General features: G+C 34.1%; 1 protein-coding gene across 8 annotated transcripts; it reads left to right on the top strand.

Annotated features, from left to right (window-relative positions):
- Window positions 1-12,647: 12,647 nt before the first annotated feature.
- LOC102609381 (cytochrome P450 CYP72A219-like) lies at window positions 12,648-15,875 on the top strand. 8 transcript variants are annotated; one of them, XR_008052820.1, is made up of 4 exons: window positions 12,648-13,203; window positions 15,287-15,473; window positions 15,572-15,626; window positions 15,797-15,875. XR_008052820.1 is itself a non-coding variant. In XM_052436373.1 (3 exons), exons 1-3 carry the CDS (start codon window positions 12,981-12,983, stop codon window positions 15,817-15,819), a joined length of 399 nt encoding a protein of 132 aa, XP_052292333.1. In that variant the 5' UTR covers window positions 12,648-12,980; the 3' UTR covers window positions 15,820-15,875. The 8 variants fall into 8 exon arrangements, 4 of the variants coding, with proteins under 4 accessions (XP_052292333.1, XP_052292332.1, XP_052292331.1 ...); XR_008052819.1 differs by having other exon boundaries at window positions 15,572-15,681; XR_008052818.1 differs by having other exon boundaries at window positions 15,572-15,688.
- The last annotated feature ends 2,137 nt before the right edge of the window (window positions 15,876-18,012 follow it).

Raw genomic sequence — 18,012 nt, 5'->3', positions numbered from 1 at the left:
TACATTCACCTTGATGAAAATGCTAAAACTACTAGGGAGATGCAACGTCGGTTAAATCCTAACATGAAAGAAGTTGTTAGAACAGAAGTCCTTAAGCTATTAGACGCAGGTATCATTTACCCCATTTCTGATAGTTCATGGGTCAGTCCTGTACAAGTTGTCCCCAAAAAGTCAGGAGTCACAGTAGTTACGAATGCTGATAATGAATTGATACCCACTAGAGTAACTACAGGATGGCGTGTATGCATTGATTATAGAAAGTTGAATTCTGTCACACGTAAAGACTATTTTCCTTTACCATTTATCGATCAAATGCTTGATAGATTAGCATGCCATGAATTTTATTGCTTTCTAGATGGCTACTCAGGATATAATCAGATTCCCATAGCACCAAAAGATCAAGAGAAAACTACTTTCACTTGCCCTTTTGGCACATTTGCATATAGGAGAATGCCATTTGGATTATGTAATGCACCTGCTACATTTCAATGATGCATGTTAAGCATTTTTTCTGATATGGTTGAACGATTCCTTGAAGTCTTTATGGATGACTTTTCTGTCTTTGGTGATTCATTTGATCAATGTTTACATCATCTAACACTAGTTCTGCAGAGATGTATCGAGAAGAACTTGGTATTAAATTGGGAGAAATGCCATTTTATGGTAAAACAAGGTATTGTTCTCGGTCACATCATTTCGAGCAAAGGTATTGAGGTTGACAAAGCCAAGGTGGATCTCATTTCTAATCTTCCTCCACCCAAAACAGTCAGAGAAGTAAGATCTTTCCTTGGGCATGCTGGTTTCTATAGACGTTTCATTAAAGATTTTAGCAAAGTTTCTAGACCCTTATGCAATTTACTTGCTAAGGATGCACCTTTTGTCTTTAATGATTCATGTCTTGTGGCATTTGAAAAATTAAAGCATTTGTTGACATCATCACCCATCATTCAGCCCCCAAACTGGAGCTTACCATTTGAGCTCATGTGTGATGCATCTGACTATGCAGTAGGAGCAGTATTAGGACAAAGAGTTGATCGAATTCCCCACGTTATTTACTATGCTAGTATGACATTAAATGATGCACAGTTGAACTATTCAACTACTGAAAAAGAAATGCTAGCAGTAGTGTTTGCATTGGAAAAATTTCGATCATATCTCATTGGTTGTAAAATAATCGTGTTCACAGATCATGCTGCTCTTAAATATCTTCTCACAAAGAAAGATGCAAAAGCTAGACTAATTCGTTGAGTGTTACTTTTGCAGGAATTTGACTTGGAATTCAAAGATAAGAAAGGGACAGAAAATGTTGTGGCGGACCATCTCTCTCGTCTCCATTTTGACACAATTATAGAACAATTACCATTAAATGAGTCATTTCCAGATGAACAATTAATGAGTGTGGAAGTATTACCTTGGTATGCTGATATAGTTAATTATCTTGTTACAGGTAAACTTCCAGAGCATTGGACCAAGCAAGACAAGGCTAAATTCTTTGCAGAAATAAAGAATTTCTTTTGGGATGACCCGTATTTGTTCAAGTATTGTGCTGATCAAATTGTTAGACGATGTGTCCCAGAAAATGAAATTCAGAATATTCTTTCATTCTGCCATGAACAAGCTTGTGGAGGCCATTTCAGTGCTAAGAAAACAGCGACTAAAGTTTTACAATGTGGTTTCTATTGGCCATCTATATTTCGAGACGCTTACACTTTCTGTTCTTCATGTGATAGGTGTCAACGAATGGGAAGCATTACACGAAGGAACATGATGCCACTAAATCCAATTTTAGTGGTTGAGATTTTTGACGTATGGGGTATCGACTTCATGGGACCCTTTCCCCCGTCTTTTGGTCATCAATACATATTGGTTGCTGTTGACTATGTATCAAAATGGGTAGAAGCTATTCCATGTAGGACCAATGATCACAAGGTGGTGATAGGATTTTTGAAAAGCAACATTGTCTCGCGCTTTGGATTCCCTCGAGCAATAATCAGTGATGGTGGTGCCCACTTTTGTAACAAAGTATTCAAAGCTCTTTTGACAAAGTATTCAATCACACACAAAGTGGCGACCCCGTATCATCCGCAAACCAGTGGCCAAATTGAGATCTCCAATCGAGAAATAAAGCACATATTAGAAAAAACGGTGAGGCCAGACAGGAAAGATTGGTCATTAAGACTTGATGATGCATTATGGGCATATAGAACGGCTTTCAAGACCCCGATTGGGATGTCACCCTACAGGCTAGTGTATGGAAAAGCTTGCCACCTACCTGTGGAACTCGAGCATCGTGCGTATTGGGCCATCAAGAAATTCAATTTTGACATGCAGCAAGCCAGCTCAGAAAGAAGATTACAGCTGGCAGAACTTGAAGAAATTCGCAATGATGCATACGAAAATGCCAAGATTTACAAGCAACGAATGAAAGTCTTCCATGATAAGCAAATTATGAGAAAATCGTTCACTCCAGGTCAGAAAGTGTTTTTATTCAATTCTCGCTTGCACATATTCCCAGGTAAGTTACGCTCTCGTTGGTCTGGTCCCTTTATTGTTCATACTGTTTTTCCACATGGGGCAATTGAAATTATGGACCCAAAGAACGGTGTCACGTTTAAAGTTAATGGTCAAAGATTAAAGCCATATCTAGAGTACCAACCACATGACGAAGACACCGAAATAAATTTGAGTGACCCACCAAATTTGAATTGATTTTTTTTTCTTTCTTTTCGTTGATTTGATTTTTCTTTCTTTCTTTTTATTATTATTCTTTTGCTAATTGAAATTTTTTTTGCATAAGTGTGTTTATTTTACCATTAAGTTTTCTCTTATCATTTTTAATCATGAGTCTCATACTTAGACCGTTCCTCCTGAACATTCTTAAATCACTTCAACGTGTCAAAACTCATCTCAAAAGGCAGATTCAATTTTGTAAAACACAACGCATTTGGGCTCTACAACCACCAGAGTTAGTAGCCTATGTTGAGGGTTTAGAACGCCAACTCAGAGACATTGAGAGAAGTGTTTACGACATCCAGTTGGAGCTTGAGGTAAATTCAATAAGAGGACGATTTTAATTTTCTTTGTGTGTTTTAATTTGTTTTTCTGTTTGTGTGCTTTAGTTTGTTACCCCGGTGAAGTGGCGGATAACGGTACTCCGTGACAATCAAGTCGGTTACTTCAGTTTCCCATAATAACTGATATTCTGAGGCGAAGGTATGGACAGAAATGAGATTCTAGCAAAGCTTCACAAGCGATTCCCTTCACTTCCTCAGAATGCCCTCCTTACGATCTATAAAGTTCGGTCCGAACGCATGCGATTGCTCATGAGGAATAACATACCTGCTGATATCTGTTGGTTAATTGAGGCGAAAGTACGATCGACAGGTGAGTTACCTCTAAAATTTATTGCATTCATGCCTGGTTGTGGTAAAGGAAATTATGCAAGAAAACGACGAGCTCGAAGAATTTCTGTTGCTTGTCATAAGTGTGCCAGAATGAGTTGCAATAAAAACCCATGTTCTTTAGGAATGGTGTCTGACAACAGGGAAGATAAGATTCAATTCATTAGGGATGGCTTGAATAAGGAGTCATTGGATGATATCCTTTTGTCTCTTGAAACGCATCCCAGTGGATATGTGCAAGGAGCGATTCTCCAGTTATGGCCATTATTCCAGAAAGAGCATGCACGATATAGTCTCGGGAATCTGACTATAAACGACCCTATTTGCCAGTTTATAAGAAAACTGGATAGGAAGCCTATCCTCGACCCATAGAGGGCGTTCAAGCCGTTTCTGGACGTAAAATCAGAGGAAGATGTGAGCCACAGTCGCAACTACCTGTAAATATCCTTTTACTTTATTGTTATTTTATTTCACTATTGTCTTATTGTATACATTATTGTCTTTAATAATTTTATTACTGTTTGCTTTTTCCTTTTTACTGTTTTCTTTTTGACTTGCGAGCCACGTGCTTTACGCGTTATTTGACACTGACATATTACCTCATACACAACCATGACCCACTATCACCAAGACTCTTAAATGTGATTTCTTTTTTGTCAAGCACTCACAAATTGTTTTCGAGAAGTATCACAATGGCAGCTACTCCCAATAGACAATTCAAGAACATTTGTGTGCTTTCTGGATTTACCTATGGCAAACATAAAGAGTTCGTTGAGGCAGCCATAGATCTTGGTCGAAGCATAGCAGCGAGAAAATTACACTTGGTGTATGGAGGAGGTAATCGAGGGTTATCAAAAATGGTCTCAGAAGCAGCTTTTATCAGAGGAAGTCAAGTGTTAGGCATCATCCCAAGAGTCCTAAAACCATTGAGCAGTTCGTCTGACTCATCAACTGGAGAAGAGTTAGTCGTCTCAGGTATGCAAGAAAGAATAACTGAAATGCTTAATTATGCTGATGCTTTTATTTTCCTTCCAGGAGATCTTGCAACACTAGAAACACTTATGACACTAGCATCTTGGGCCCATCTACACATTCACCAGAAACCCATCGGTTTGTTAAATGTCAATAACTTTTATGATGGCTTTATCGCATTTCTTAACCATGCAATAAAAAACTATTTCATTCCTTCTAATGTGAAAAAACTCTTTATTTGTGCTCACTCTGCTACTAAGCTACTTGATGTGTTACAAGCTTATAAACCGGAGCCAGACCCCTGGACCTTTGTGTTGGAGCGACCAAATAATGATGGTAACAGTAGCCGCAGTAAGAAGTACAAATTAGATTTAACTCTCCGCCTGTAAATATTTTCTTCTGTGTTGCACCACCCAGGTGATGTCTTCTAAACTCTACTTCTTTCATTTCAAACATTGAGGACAATGTTTCGTTCTGGTTGGGGGGAGGGAATAGTCGACAATTGTGGAATTTTGGTTAAGTTTTTACTAATTTTTTGTTGTAGAAACTAACTGTTGCTAACTTTTTGTGTTGAAGATGGCTGAATATGGAGTGTAGTTACTCTAGAAACGCATCTTCATTGTTTGAAAAAAAAAATTCAAAAAAAATTCAAAAAAAAAATTAGACATTTTCTTTTTCTTTATTAAGTTTTGATGTTTATTTTTCTTCTTTTTAATTTCTCCTCTATGAATATACATTTTCCAACTTTTGAGTCGAAGATGGCTGAATATGGAGTGTAGTGCCTCTAGAAACGCATCTTCTTAGTAAAAAAAAAAAAAACCAATTTTCGTTTTCTATCATTTTAAGTGTAACTTTTCTAATTAGTTTTTATGCATCATTTTCATATCTCTGCATACATATTTTCCTTTCATGTTTAGAATAGGTTGGGGGGGAGAATGTTGTTTAAAAAAAAAAAATTATGTGATTTGTTTTAACATTAGATGACATGATTAATTTCAAATTTTAATATTTGTATTATCTTTGGTCTTAAGTGATGTTACATTATGTTTGCTACTCTACATGTTGATGTCGGAGACAAATATGCGTTGCTTGAAGGAATGAACATGTCATAATAAGTACCAAGTGAGTTTTTGAACCTATCATTTTTCTTGGAGAGTAACCCTTTTGCCCATTCTTTATACAGCTTAACAGTTTATTATTGTATACACGATCTCTAGATTTCTTTTGAGTTAACCCTTAATAAAAAAAAAAGAAAAAAAAAAGTGTGTTGCTACATTTGGAGGCCCATCTAACTAGTAGATATGGAAGGTTATTTAGAGCCCTAAAAGACGATGGAAAGGCCATCTTTGATCCGTTTGAGCCTTTCTAGCCATCCCTTTTATTAAATATCCATAGTTAACCCTTTTGAGCCTTTAAAAAAAAAAAACATTTTCTTTGTCAGCTTATTATCTTGACCCACTCCGATTTGGAGTATTATCTGATATCTTATAAGTTCCATCACCTATTTATGTTTGAGAAAATGTAAATAATTATGTTGTTCAGTGAAGTTATACAAAAAAAAAAAAACAACAAAACAAAAATTGTTGTTTCAAAAGAATAAAAATAACAATAATAGGTGAAATCCACCTTGCAACTTCCAAAAAATAAAAAAATTCTTTGCATTTTTCTCAAACATACACTTTGTTTTCCTTATTTCCTTTCTTTGTTAACCATGTCCCTAGCCTACGTTACATCCTAATAAAAGTCCTTCCTGATTTTAGGGAACTATAATCTGAAGTAGAAGCTAGTTATATGGGCTAAAAAGATGTAGTGGTGCATATAAAAAAATAAATAAATAAATTGGGTTGACTAACAGTTTTTATTTGACTTGAGATCGTATTATTTTTAAGCTGAGGGCATATTTATTTCATCTTGGTGAGAGCATGTGATATCACTTCTTCATTATTTTCTCCCAATTACCATTCATTAGAGTGACTATTTTTATTGGGTTTAATTTATTTGTAAGAGTGTCACTACTTCCAGGAGATTTTGGGGTTTGACATGTCATTCTTGAAAGTAGCTATAACAAAGTCTACTGGGCTGATTCATGTGGATGGTTGATGTGGGTGTGATGTTGCTTTAGACTAGAGATAATGCTTACACTTTTATTTGATTGCTATCATTAATCTGATTGAATAAACACAAGTGTTTCTAAAAAAAAAAAAAAATCATTTTGAATTTGAATTTTGTTTTCGCTTTATTTGCTAGGGACTAGCAATAAGCTGGTTGGGGGGTGTGTTGAGTGTTAGAAAATGCATATTTATAAAGGAGAAAACCGTCATTTTACATTTCAAGTCTTACTAACAACCCTTACTTTTATGTATTTAACATTCTTGTGATTTAATTACGTGTGTTTTATTTTAATTAAGTAATTTATGTATTTTAGGGGCATTATAGTCATTTCACAATAAAGGAGAGATCAGACGGCAAAACGGACATCACTTTTGAACTCAGGACGGTTGAAAACCTTAGGAGGAGCATAAAAGGAAAAATGATACTATTCACATGTACGGTACTATTCACGTATACGGGACTGTATACGTTACTGTTCACGGCACTGTTCACATAGATGGATCGATGACGTGGCATTGACCGATGATGTGGCATTGACTGATGAGGTGTCACGATCCTGTTGGACTAAAATTCTTATGTACTGTTGATGGTGACGTGGCAGCATATCAGTGGACGAAAAATCTCGCGTACGGTGCATGCATCACACAGGATTATTTTCAACCAAACCGCGTTACTGTTCATCCGGGTCAAACCGCGTTACTATTCAAAGTCGGGTCAAACCGTGTTATTGTTCATCCGCGTGGTCAAACCGTGGACTGTTGACTAATGACGTGGCGCAATCATGAGCGTCCAAACTGTTTTTAATCCGATGGCCATGATTTACTCCATGTATCTATAAAAAGGGGGCCCCTCCCCCCTAATTTGATATCTCTGAATCCATTTTTGGGATCCATTTTCTGTAATTCCCTCTCCATCTTGTATTTTCTTCGTATTTTAATAAATTCCCATTTTGCCCCTAGTTCAACTATGAGTGGCTAATTTTCTTTCAAGCTTGGGTTGAAGGTGAAGTCTCAACATGTGTCATGGGCTTAATTTGGTAAATTTATTTTCTCTTCCCCTCTAGTTTTTGTGGATGTTTTGACTTCTCGTCGACAAATAATACTAATCTTGTCTAGTACCGCCTTGGTTACACCGGCCCTCTAGTACAAGGTTATTATTATTTGGCACGATAAGCCCTTAGCACCATATTGATTAGAGCGTGGTTCATGAGGTTTGGATTCCCCCCTCATGATTTAATTGGCATTAATACGGATTATTTAGCCCATGATGCATGTTGATACGGATCCAGATACCCAAGTACGTCATTTCAATAGAATTCTCTTCAATTTATTCTCACCATTTCAATACCAATTTTAGAATTTATTCTCTCCATTTTAATTTAAGTTTTAGCATATTCCAATCATTTCCACCACAAATCCAATCACCCATTAACAAAATTAATTCTACACAATTAAAATCCACCTCCTCGTGGGATCGACACTCGTCACCATTAATCTATACTACAACAGATTCGTGCGCTTGCGAGTACATTAAAATTTGCACAACACACAGCAATCATAGCTACACCTGTTAAAGGCGTGTGTTATCATGAAGTTATCAAACCTTAGATACCATTGCCTTGGTGATTGCTTTAACCCATATGGATACTTTTTAAGTAAACAAACAAGATCTTCTTTACCAGATGCCACATCCCCTTCTGGCTGCTGTATTACAATTTCCTCTTATAATTCACCATGCAGGAAAGCTGTTTTTACATCCATCTGCTCAAGATGCATATCCTGAACAGCCACAAGTGCAAGAATAATTCTGATGGAAGCATGTCTCACTACAAGGGAAAATACTTCAGTGAAGTCAATTCCTTCCTTTTGTGTGAAACCTCTTGCCACCAGTCTAGCCTTAAATCTTCTAGGCTCAGTTCCAAGTATCCTTTCTTTTATCTTGACGATCCATTTACAGCTTACTGTCTTCCTCATAACTGGTTTTTCGATCAATTCCTAGATTTTTTTTTTTATCAGGGATGCTATCTCTTCATCCATTTTCCTCTTCCATTCCAGCTTGTTTTTACATGTGATAGCTTCCTGATAAGTCCTAGGTTCATCATTATTCAGCTCTTGAGCAACAGTCAAAACATATGCAATTAGATCAGCCACTGCATATCTTTTAGGTGGTCTTATAGTCCTTTTCTTTCTGTCTCTTGCTAATTGATAGGTGTCCTCTTCACTTTCTGCTGATTCATGTTCAACACCAGCTTCAGGTTCTATTTCAAGACCCTCAATTTCTGAGTCAAGTTCTTTCAAGTTGTGAGGCTCCACCTGAAACTTCACTTTATCAAACTCAGCACCTGATTCAGAGTTGTTAACATGACTCTTTGGTCTATTCAAAATCTCATCTTCATGGAAGGTTACATCTCTGCTTAAAATGCATTGTGGTGGGTTTGAGTCAATACACCACAATCTATAGCCTTTGACACCCTCTGGATACCCCAGAAACCTTCATTTTAATGCTCTTGGTTCCAGCTTACCCTACTTTACATGAGCATATGCTATGCAGCCAAAGATTCTGAGTTTTGAATAATCAGCTATTCTTCCTGACCACAGTTCCATTGGTGTTTTGCATCCTATGGCAGTTGATGGGCTCCTGTTGACTAGATAGCATGCTGTGTTTAAAGCTTCTACCCAAAGAGTTTTTGGGAGCTTAAAATAGATCAACATGCACCTTACCTTCTCTATCAAAGTTCTATTCATCCTCTCAGTAAGACCATTTTGTTGAGGGGTATAAGTGACAGTTTTGTGCCTCTGAATCCTATTCTTCTCACAGAAGTCTTCAAATAACTTATTGCAGTACTCCAAGCCATTATCTGTCCTCAGAGTTTTCACCTTCAAACCAGTTTGGTTTTCAACTAAAATCTTCCACCTTTTGAATTTTTCAAGAACCTTATCCTTACTTTTGAGTGCAAAGATCCAAACTATCCTTGAAAAATCATTTATAAAAGTCAGAAAGTATTTACACCCACCTAATAAAGTCACTTGTGCAGGCCCCCACAAATCAGAGTGTATGTATCCGAGTATCTTGTATGTATCCGAGTATCTCTTTGGTGGTATGAGTTGTAATCTCAAACCTTGGCCTGGAAGACTTTCCTAAAATATAATCTTTACTGAACCCCAAAGTTACTATATGATCTTTCCCAAACACTCATTGTTTTTGTAGCTCTCTCAGGCTTCTTTCACTCATATGCCCCATCCTCAAATGCCACAGCATTGATTTGTTCCCTTTACTGTCAATTACACTTGCCTCTCCAACAGCAGTATGTCTATCCAACACAAACATGCCATTTTCTTTTATACCTTTCTTAATCACCATTGAGCCTTTAATTACCTTCAATACCCCTTTTTCAGCCTTAATCACACAACCTGTTTAATCTAGCATGCCAATTGAGATTAAATTCCTTTTTAAATCAGGAACAAACATAACCTGTGTTAATTCCCTTACCATACCATCAAACATTCTAAGGCTAACAATCCAAATACCAACCACTTTACACATTGAGTTATTACCCATTAAAACCATACCCCTATCACACGACTGATATGAAGTAAAATAACTTATATTTGGACACATATGGAAGGTACAACTTGAGTCAAGGACCCACTAACCTTGAGGTTTTTAATTTGTGGCAATGAGCACTCCAGCTGTTTCAAAGCTTACTTCTTCTTCTGTGGCTATAGCTGCATTTCCTGTCTTTTCCTTGGTTTCTTTATTCTTGTTCTTTCTTTCAGGGCAATCTCTTTTGAAATATTCTTCTTTATGGTAATGAAGATACTTCAAATTCTTCTGTTTAGACTTTGATCTGCCTTGTTTCTTTCCCTTTCTTTCCCTATTCTCAGACCTGCCTCTAGCCATTAGTCCCTCACTTGATTCACTTTTTGAATTATCTTACTTGTCTTTCAACTTCTTGGTACCAAGAGCATATTTAACCTCTTCTAGGGAGAGTGTTTGCCTCCTATACAACAATGCATCCACAAAGTGCTCGTATGACTTTGGCAAAGAACTGATTAACAGCAAAGCCTTGCTCTCATCACTCAATCCTTCATCAATAGTCTCCAGTTCATCACAGACCTTATTGAACTCATTTGTATGCTCATCAAGTGATGCTCCTTCAATCATCCTCAGTGAGAACATCTTCTTTTTTATGTAAAGCCTATTTGCTAAAGATTTTGTCATATACAGATTCTATAACTTGGCCCATAAACCAATAACAATATTTTCTTTAGCCACTTCTCTGATTACAGAATCACTAAGACTCAGAATGATTGTGCTTCTGGCTTTCTTGTCTATCCCTGCTCCTACTCGTGGTATAATTGTATATCCACACCATGGTGTTAATATCATTTTACACAAAATTTAATATGTATTACCATCGCAAGTTTTCAAAATTCATGCCATGTAATATATAGAGTAAGAAGTTTCTTATTTTGAGGCAATGATTTGTTGTGAAATTAACCTTAATCACACCCCAAGATCTAACTCAGACTCCAAGATTTAAGAATCAAACATAAGCTAATTGAAACAACCACCAGATAAATAAAAAAACACAGCTCAAAGAATCAAGAATACACAAAGACTTAAGTGGTTCAGCACCTTTGAGGGTGCCTACATCCACTGGAGAAAACAACTCAAGGAGCAACTTTATTAAGCTTCAAGTTTACAGAGATGATAGCTAGCAATACAGAGAACACTCAGCAAAGCTTACTTCTTACTATAGCTTCTTTATCACTCTCTCCTCGATGCATCCAAACTACACCAGAACTAGCATATACTTATCGTATTAAAGTTGCAAAGATGAGTGACATGTCATTTCAACATGATTATCATATTTATTGTTTTAAATTTTTGAAGTTCTCTTCTTTCAAATAAATTTAATATAGCAAAAAAGTTTACTTTGGTGTTTTTAATTTTTTTTTTAAATTAAAAAATCATATTTAAAATGGAGCAGTGATATTTAACTCCCTCAACTTATTAACTGGTTTCCCTATTTTAATTTATCTTATTAATTTCTAGAATTATCTTTATTAAAAAAAATTATTATTTTTTATCTATTTTATTCTCTCTCTACTTCCCCACACCTTCACATCACCCCCCAACATAACCATCACCCCCCCAACCTATCTTCATCAACAACAAATTCATCATTGCCGCCACCACTTAGTTTCTTCACCATCAACCATCATCTCGACTAACATATGATGAGTTTCAGTATTGAGTTTTTGTTAAATTTTGTGAACAAGTGGTGAGTTTTATTATTATTGCTAATATTGGTTTCGATTTTGTGTGAGAATCTAATATTGTATTTAATTTCAATTTGGAATTCAAACGAAAGAGATGTGAAAGATGATCTATTGAAAGTATGAGAGAAAATACAATTTTTTTTAATTTTTTCATAACAGTAATTTAGAATAAATACTATCAATTGAAAAGTTGGCCATAGTGAGATAAGTAAAGTGAGAGGAGTAAATATCCTCACTAATGTGGATCACTGAGTTTGGCATGTTTATTTAAGCTCAAGTCTAGTCCAGTCTACTCTAGAGTGGGTTTAAGATATAGAACCCAAATCTTGGCGTTTAAACATTGAATATAACTCAAATTTTACAAGTTGTGATATTTGACTCGCTCAGTATGTCTCATTAATTACTTTTATTCTAATACTTATTTTATCTTTATATAAAATGACCTAAAAGAGTAAATAGCTTTTATGTGTACCCACATAATAATTTCTATTAGTGTCTAATTTCTTAAATCCTAATTTTTTTTAAATTTTTAAATGATTATCTTTTCTCAAATATTGTATACTCTACTTTTATTCATAAAAGAAATAATTTGCAGTACTCAATAGAGGATAATTATGAAGTATCAAATCTTTTTTTATGGTTATGGTAAGGATGGATAAAATCTTTAAAAAGAAAGAGAGAGATTATAGTGATTTTGAGATTTTTTTCCTTTTTAAAATAGATTTTATTAGTTTTATATGGTGGATGCTTAGGAAAAAAAAGGATAAAAATTATAATAAGAGTAAATTCAAAATTAGGTGGGACATATTGAAAGATAAAGATTAGTTTAAAATTTTTAACAAGGTTAATTGAAAAGTGAGAGCTGATGAGATGTAGATAAGAACTAAGGGGAAGATAGATGAGCAGAAAAGAGAGAAAGAAAAAAAAATGAGATCAAAAGGATTTTAACTCCATCTTTAGTTGACAACAAATTATTGAATTTATCTCTTTTTCTATCTCTTTCCTTTCCTCTCTTCTTCAAAAAGTTTCTTCAAACCAAACATAACATTAGTGTTTGTGGAGTCTTTACCAAACACACATAGTCTCTAGATAGCACTCTCTCTCTCTCTCTCTTCCCCTCCCTCCCTCTCTTTTTTATTCAGTGAAATGGGAGACTAATCTTTGGTCTTTGTCTTTCCTTTGCTTTCTCTACAACTATTCTGGCTGTGGCATGTGCTTGGTGATGCGATTGAATTGGCTATGGCTGAAGCCAAAGAAGCTAGAAAAGTTTATCAGAGACCAAGGATTCTCTGGAAACTCTTACAAAGTACTACTTGGAGACATGAGAGAACTTGCCAAGACCACTAAAGATGCTGAAAGTAAACCCATCGGCCTTTCCGACGATATCGCCCAACCAATTCTGCCTTTCCACCATCATATCATCACTAACTACGGTACGCCTCGCTACTAATTTGTCATAAAACTTTACTTGTAAGTATATTTGTTTTGAAAATTCTCTAATTGAGCAGTTGAGCCTGCCTAGTTAGAGAACATGATTTTTTTTAGTTTTTCTTTTGTCTTTTTTTAGTCCAAATTACTTTTTATCTTAATACCTCCCCAGCATCAATTCAAACTCAGATATTCAACTAAATAAAACTCAGATAGTCAATTAAATAAAATTACTTAAAAATCACTCGACCAATTGGACTTTTAAATTGCTTGAAAATTAGTTTATTATGATTTTATTATTCTTATTATATGTCGTCCTGTCTTCATGGTTCAGTTTTAATTTAATCACTGGTTAAGATTACGATTCAAATGTTCAAAAGTCACTTATTTTATAAATTTTGATAAAAATGAGAGTTAATGAAAATTTTAAAACTATTAATTTTGTAATTTTTTTACTTGGACAACTACTTTTGTGGGCAGATATAGAATTACTTTTCAAAAGTAACTTATTAAAAAAACTACTATACACTTAAAGTTCCTATAATAACCTAATTATTTTAACCAAAAAAAATAATTATATCACATTTTTACTTTAACTCTATGATAAAAATCATAGCTATGAAGTATCACATTACCGAAACTAGAGAGTACTTTTTATAAAGCAGCAGGTCAATTGTGGAATAAAGCATCACTTTTTAATAAAACAATAGGTCTCGTAATAAAGCCATTTTTTTTATAAAATATCTTAAAGTCGAACTTATCAATACTCTCGCATTAAGATTTAATAATCTGTTATAAAATTATTTATACACACATGACATAAAGAATGATGAAAATTTGATAAAAGAAATTTAAAATACAAAAAAGGTCCTTTGTTTCATCATTACAAGATTGGACAATAATGTAAAATATTGGATGAGACTATTTGAACAAAAAAACATTACTCATTAAACCCATTTTCTTTATAACGTATTGTTAAAATTTAAACATTAATTTTCTACTGCATCCTTATGAAATTCAAAAATAACCTTAACTATAAATTATCATGGATTAATTTCTCCACTTTTTACACTCATTATTAACTTCTCCATTAATTCTACTGTTCTCAATTGTTATGAGCAAAGGAGGTTAAGAGCTATGCAGTACCATTTGTAGAAACATTGGGGAATATCAATGGAGTAGGGGAATATAACACAATCATTGATGTCCTTTATTTTAAGTTCAAGAACAAACTGAGATCACAATGATAAGTCAAAGACCTATGGCAGTATAAATTGTTAGTGACCCACTAACAATAGTTGCCTTGTCTTGGAGTTGCCTTTTGGAGAAACAACGTAACAGAATGGTGTGAACTTTCTTTTGTGGCCCAGTGGCGCTGGGCCCTCTTTAAAACGTTGATTATGTCAAATGTAACAATAAAATTTTCTTGTAGCGTTTATGTTTTGGCTTTGTTAAATTGTGAAATCATTCTAAAATTACATTCGGGAAATTTAGAATATATAAAGAAGAAAGTAGAAAATATATTACATAGATAATTGAGGAGAGCATATGTATTGTAGTGTATTAGGGTTATTGTTCATCATAAAATGGATGTATAAAGTAGCTTTTGTTTGTTTTTCTAATTAAATGTAATTTTGATCAAGGGCAGTTTGGTAATAAAATTTTTAATTAGATAACAAGTTAAAAAAAGTAAATTTACGGGTTCAATAGCCTCACTCGTTTATTTTTGTGTCTTAAAATTAAAAACCAAAAATGCCCACAAGGCGAAACGAGAAACTTTCACTCAACTAGGGGGTATTTGAGATTTTTCATAAATTTTCATTTGTCACTGTCATTATAATTTTCTGTTAAAGTAACATTTTTCCCCGCAAAATCCATTTTAACGAAATTACTTTTTAAGAAATTGTTGATGGGGTGCTGATGTGTTCAACATATTGTAAGCTTGGTTTATTACTTTGTACTTGAATTGAAGATATATTATAAGAGTAAAAAAAAAAAAAAACAAAGTACTTAAATCTTGTGGTTATTTTTAGTGGGTGTTATTGCGTGATTCTAAATGATCTTTGTAATCTTCTTTCCTATTTATAGTGAAGCTTTGCAGTGGCCGAAACGGACGTAGCTCTCACATTCGAAGTGGACTACTATAAATATGTGACCTATAGTGTTTTCTTAACTTTTATTCTCTAATGGCGCTCTATACTCTATAGCAAACGACTGGGATTCTATCATCCATCCATAACATTTATGGCTAACAGCATGTACTCCTAAATTACAGGTAAGAATTCTTTCATATGGATGGGTCCAAGACCAATCATAAACATCACAGATCCCAAAATTGTAAGGGAAATATTTAAGAAGCATGATATCTTTCAGGAACAGAGAAGCTCAGTTGCGAAGCTGCTGGTCTCTGGGATGGTGGTGTATGAGGGTGAGCAGCGGCTTAAAGTTCAAAAACTCACCACTCCACATTTCCGTCTCGATAAGTTGAAAGTTCATTTTCAACTTCATTTGATCATACATATCATGTTTCAATGGCAATTCTTATTGTTACATGACCTATGACATTAGTTGACAATTTTTTCCATTTCTTTTTGTTAGAATATGTCACCTACGATTCATAAGAGCTGCAATGACAATATGACATGCTAAGTAAATGAGAGACTCGATTTCAAAGAAAGGATCCTGTGAGTTAGTTGTGTGGCCTCGTATTCAAACTTTGACAGCCGATGTGATTTATCGAACAGCATTTGGCAGTAGCTTTGACGAAGGAAGAAAAATATTTGAATTTCCACCGGAACAAATTAGATTAATCACAGATTGACTTTAATTTATTGTTGTTTATTATTTTGGGTTTGGTGAATGAGGAAAGGATTTGAAGAATTTTGGGCTGTGTGCGATTGTGAGAAGCATTTTGGAGCTTTAGATTAGGTCTTTCGTAGTATTTTTCTTTTGTTTTAATCTATATATATTTTTAAATATCTTTAGAAAATGAAAAAAGAATAATAATATAATAGTAATAAAAATAGAAAAGGGAAAATATTATTCTTTTTTCATTTATAGCTTTAATTAATTTATTTATTTTTAAAATAAGTTTTCTAAATACAAAAAAGTAAAGTATTTATGTGCATACTATAAATATTTGAAATATTTATGTGTGTTTTGAAAAATTTAGAAATATTTAGGCCCAAGAAAATTAGCTTGCATAGAAGTTTGACCTTTTATATTTGTTGACTGTTAGAAAAATGTGCAAATACTATTTTGTTATTTTGTCCATTAAAAAGTAATAGAGAAATAAGAATGTTTTAGGATAATTTGATGTTTCGAAAGTAAGGGAGACAATTTGAAAATTGTTACTTCACGAGAAGAGTAAGCTGAATTACCCCAAATTATTTTTACACGGACTAAACTAGAATAATCTTTATAGAAACATTTTTTTATTATTGAGATCACTACTATAAATTATTTTAATTGTGAATATGAATTTTTTTTAGGGATTAATTGTTAGAAAAATAGCCTAAAGTGACCATTTTGAGGCCAACTTTGAGCAAAATAAATATTTTTAAAAAATATACATACATGGATGATTCGAAATCTCCCCTGTGGACTTTTAACAAAGAATCATACAACAATCAAATTGCTACTTGGATGAATGAGAAATTGGATCTCACAGAGTACCCATGGTGTGAAAAATGAAGAAAAATTCCAAATGGGATTTTTAATTGACTAATACCCTCTCATGAAACCTATATATACTGGCTTTCATGTTCAATTGTAAAACACGCCAAAATCAATTTCCTCTCTCTCAAGCAAATATTCTCTAACTTTAGGATTCAGTGTGATTGAATTCAAATATTTGTTTGAAGGTTGTGGGAATAGTAAGATTGTGCTACCAACACTATTTGAATTCAAATATTTGTTTGAAATTTGTGTGAATAGTAAGGTTATGCTACCAACACTATCTTAATTATTGTATCTTGAAAGACAAACATCAATATTATTCAAGCTTCATTGTGAAGGTGGTGAATTTATTGTAAGGACATTGTATTTTTTATAGGCCTCGGGTTAGTAATTTTTTTTATTTTACATATTGTTGATTTATTTGTTATATCTTTGCTATTCTATTGTTATTGTTAGTAGTAGTAGTCGTAGTAGTAGTAGTAGTCGTAGTAGTAGTAGTAGAAACTTGTCATAAGTGAAAAGTGTGTAAGAGGCATATTAGTAAGCTTAAATACACTAGAAATATTTTGTCACCAAGGCTATATACATTGTTTAAGGAGTCTAGGTTTTAAGGAGACCATTGTAACTCTCTCAGTCTTTCCTAAGAATTTAACTAGTGTATTTTTGTATACGAAGTGGCGATCTTATATCAATTGCTAATTAATAATAATATAATTACAATCTTAAAATATATTATTTTGTTAAAATGGCAACTGATATAGCTAGCAAGCTAGAGCTTTAACCTTCCCACTTCTGTCTCATGTGCCAATGTTGGCATGGGTCCTGCTGCATTTTTTGTTGTTCCTCATACGGAAAGACTCGAGAAATTCACTGGTCAGAATGTCAAATGGTGGCAACAGAAAATGTTCTTTTACTTGACTACCTTGAATCTTGTAAGACCTGAAGAAGATGCTCCTATATTCAGAGAGGGTGAAGTTGATCCCTAAGTGCTCAATGCAATAGATGCTTGGAATCATTATGATTTCCTTTACAAAAATTATGTGTTGAATGGCTTAAGTGATTCTAGAAAGGAAAGAGCCAAAAACTGTGGGAGTCCTTAGAAAAAAAAAAATTGAGAATACTGGCACTAAGAAACT

This window comes from Citrus sinensis, chromosome 3 (genome assembly GCF_022201045.2).
Source record: "Citrus sinensis cultivar Valencia sweet orange chromosome 3, DVS_A1.0, whole genome shotgun sequence".
Taxonomy (NCBI): Eukaryota; Viridiplantae; Streptophyta; class Magnoliopsida; order Sapindales; family Rutaceae; genus Citrus; species Citrus sinensis.
This window is presented reverse-complemented; position numbering and strand designations above follow the sequence as displayed.

Coding starts and splice junctions, on each gene's coding strand:
- LOC102609381 (XM_052436370.1), top strand. CDS start 12,981: ATGTGCTTGGTGATGCGATTGAATTGGCTATGGCTGAAGCCAAAGAAG. Junction 13,204..15,473: donor TCATATCATCACTAACTACG/GTACGCCTCGCT, acceptor CCTAAATTACAG/GTAAGAATTCTTTCATATGG.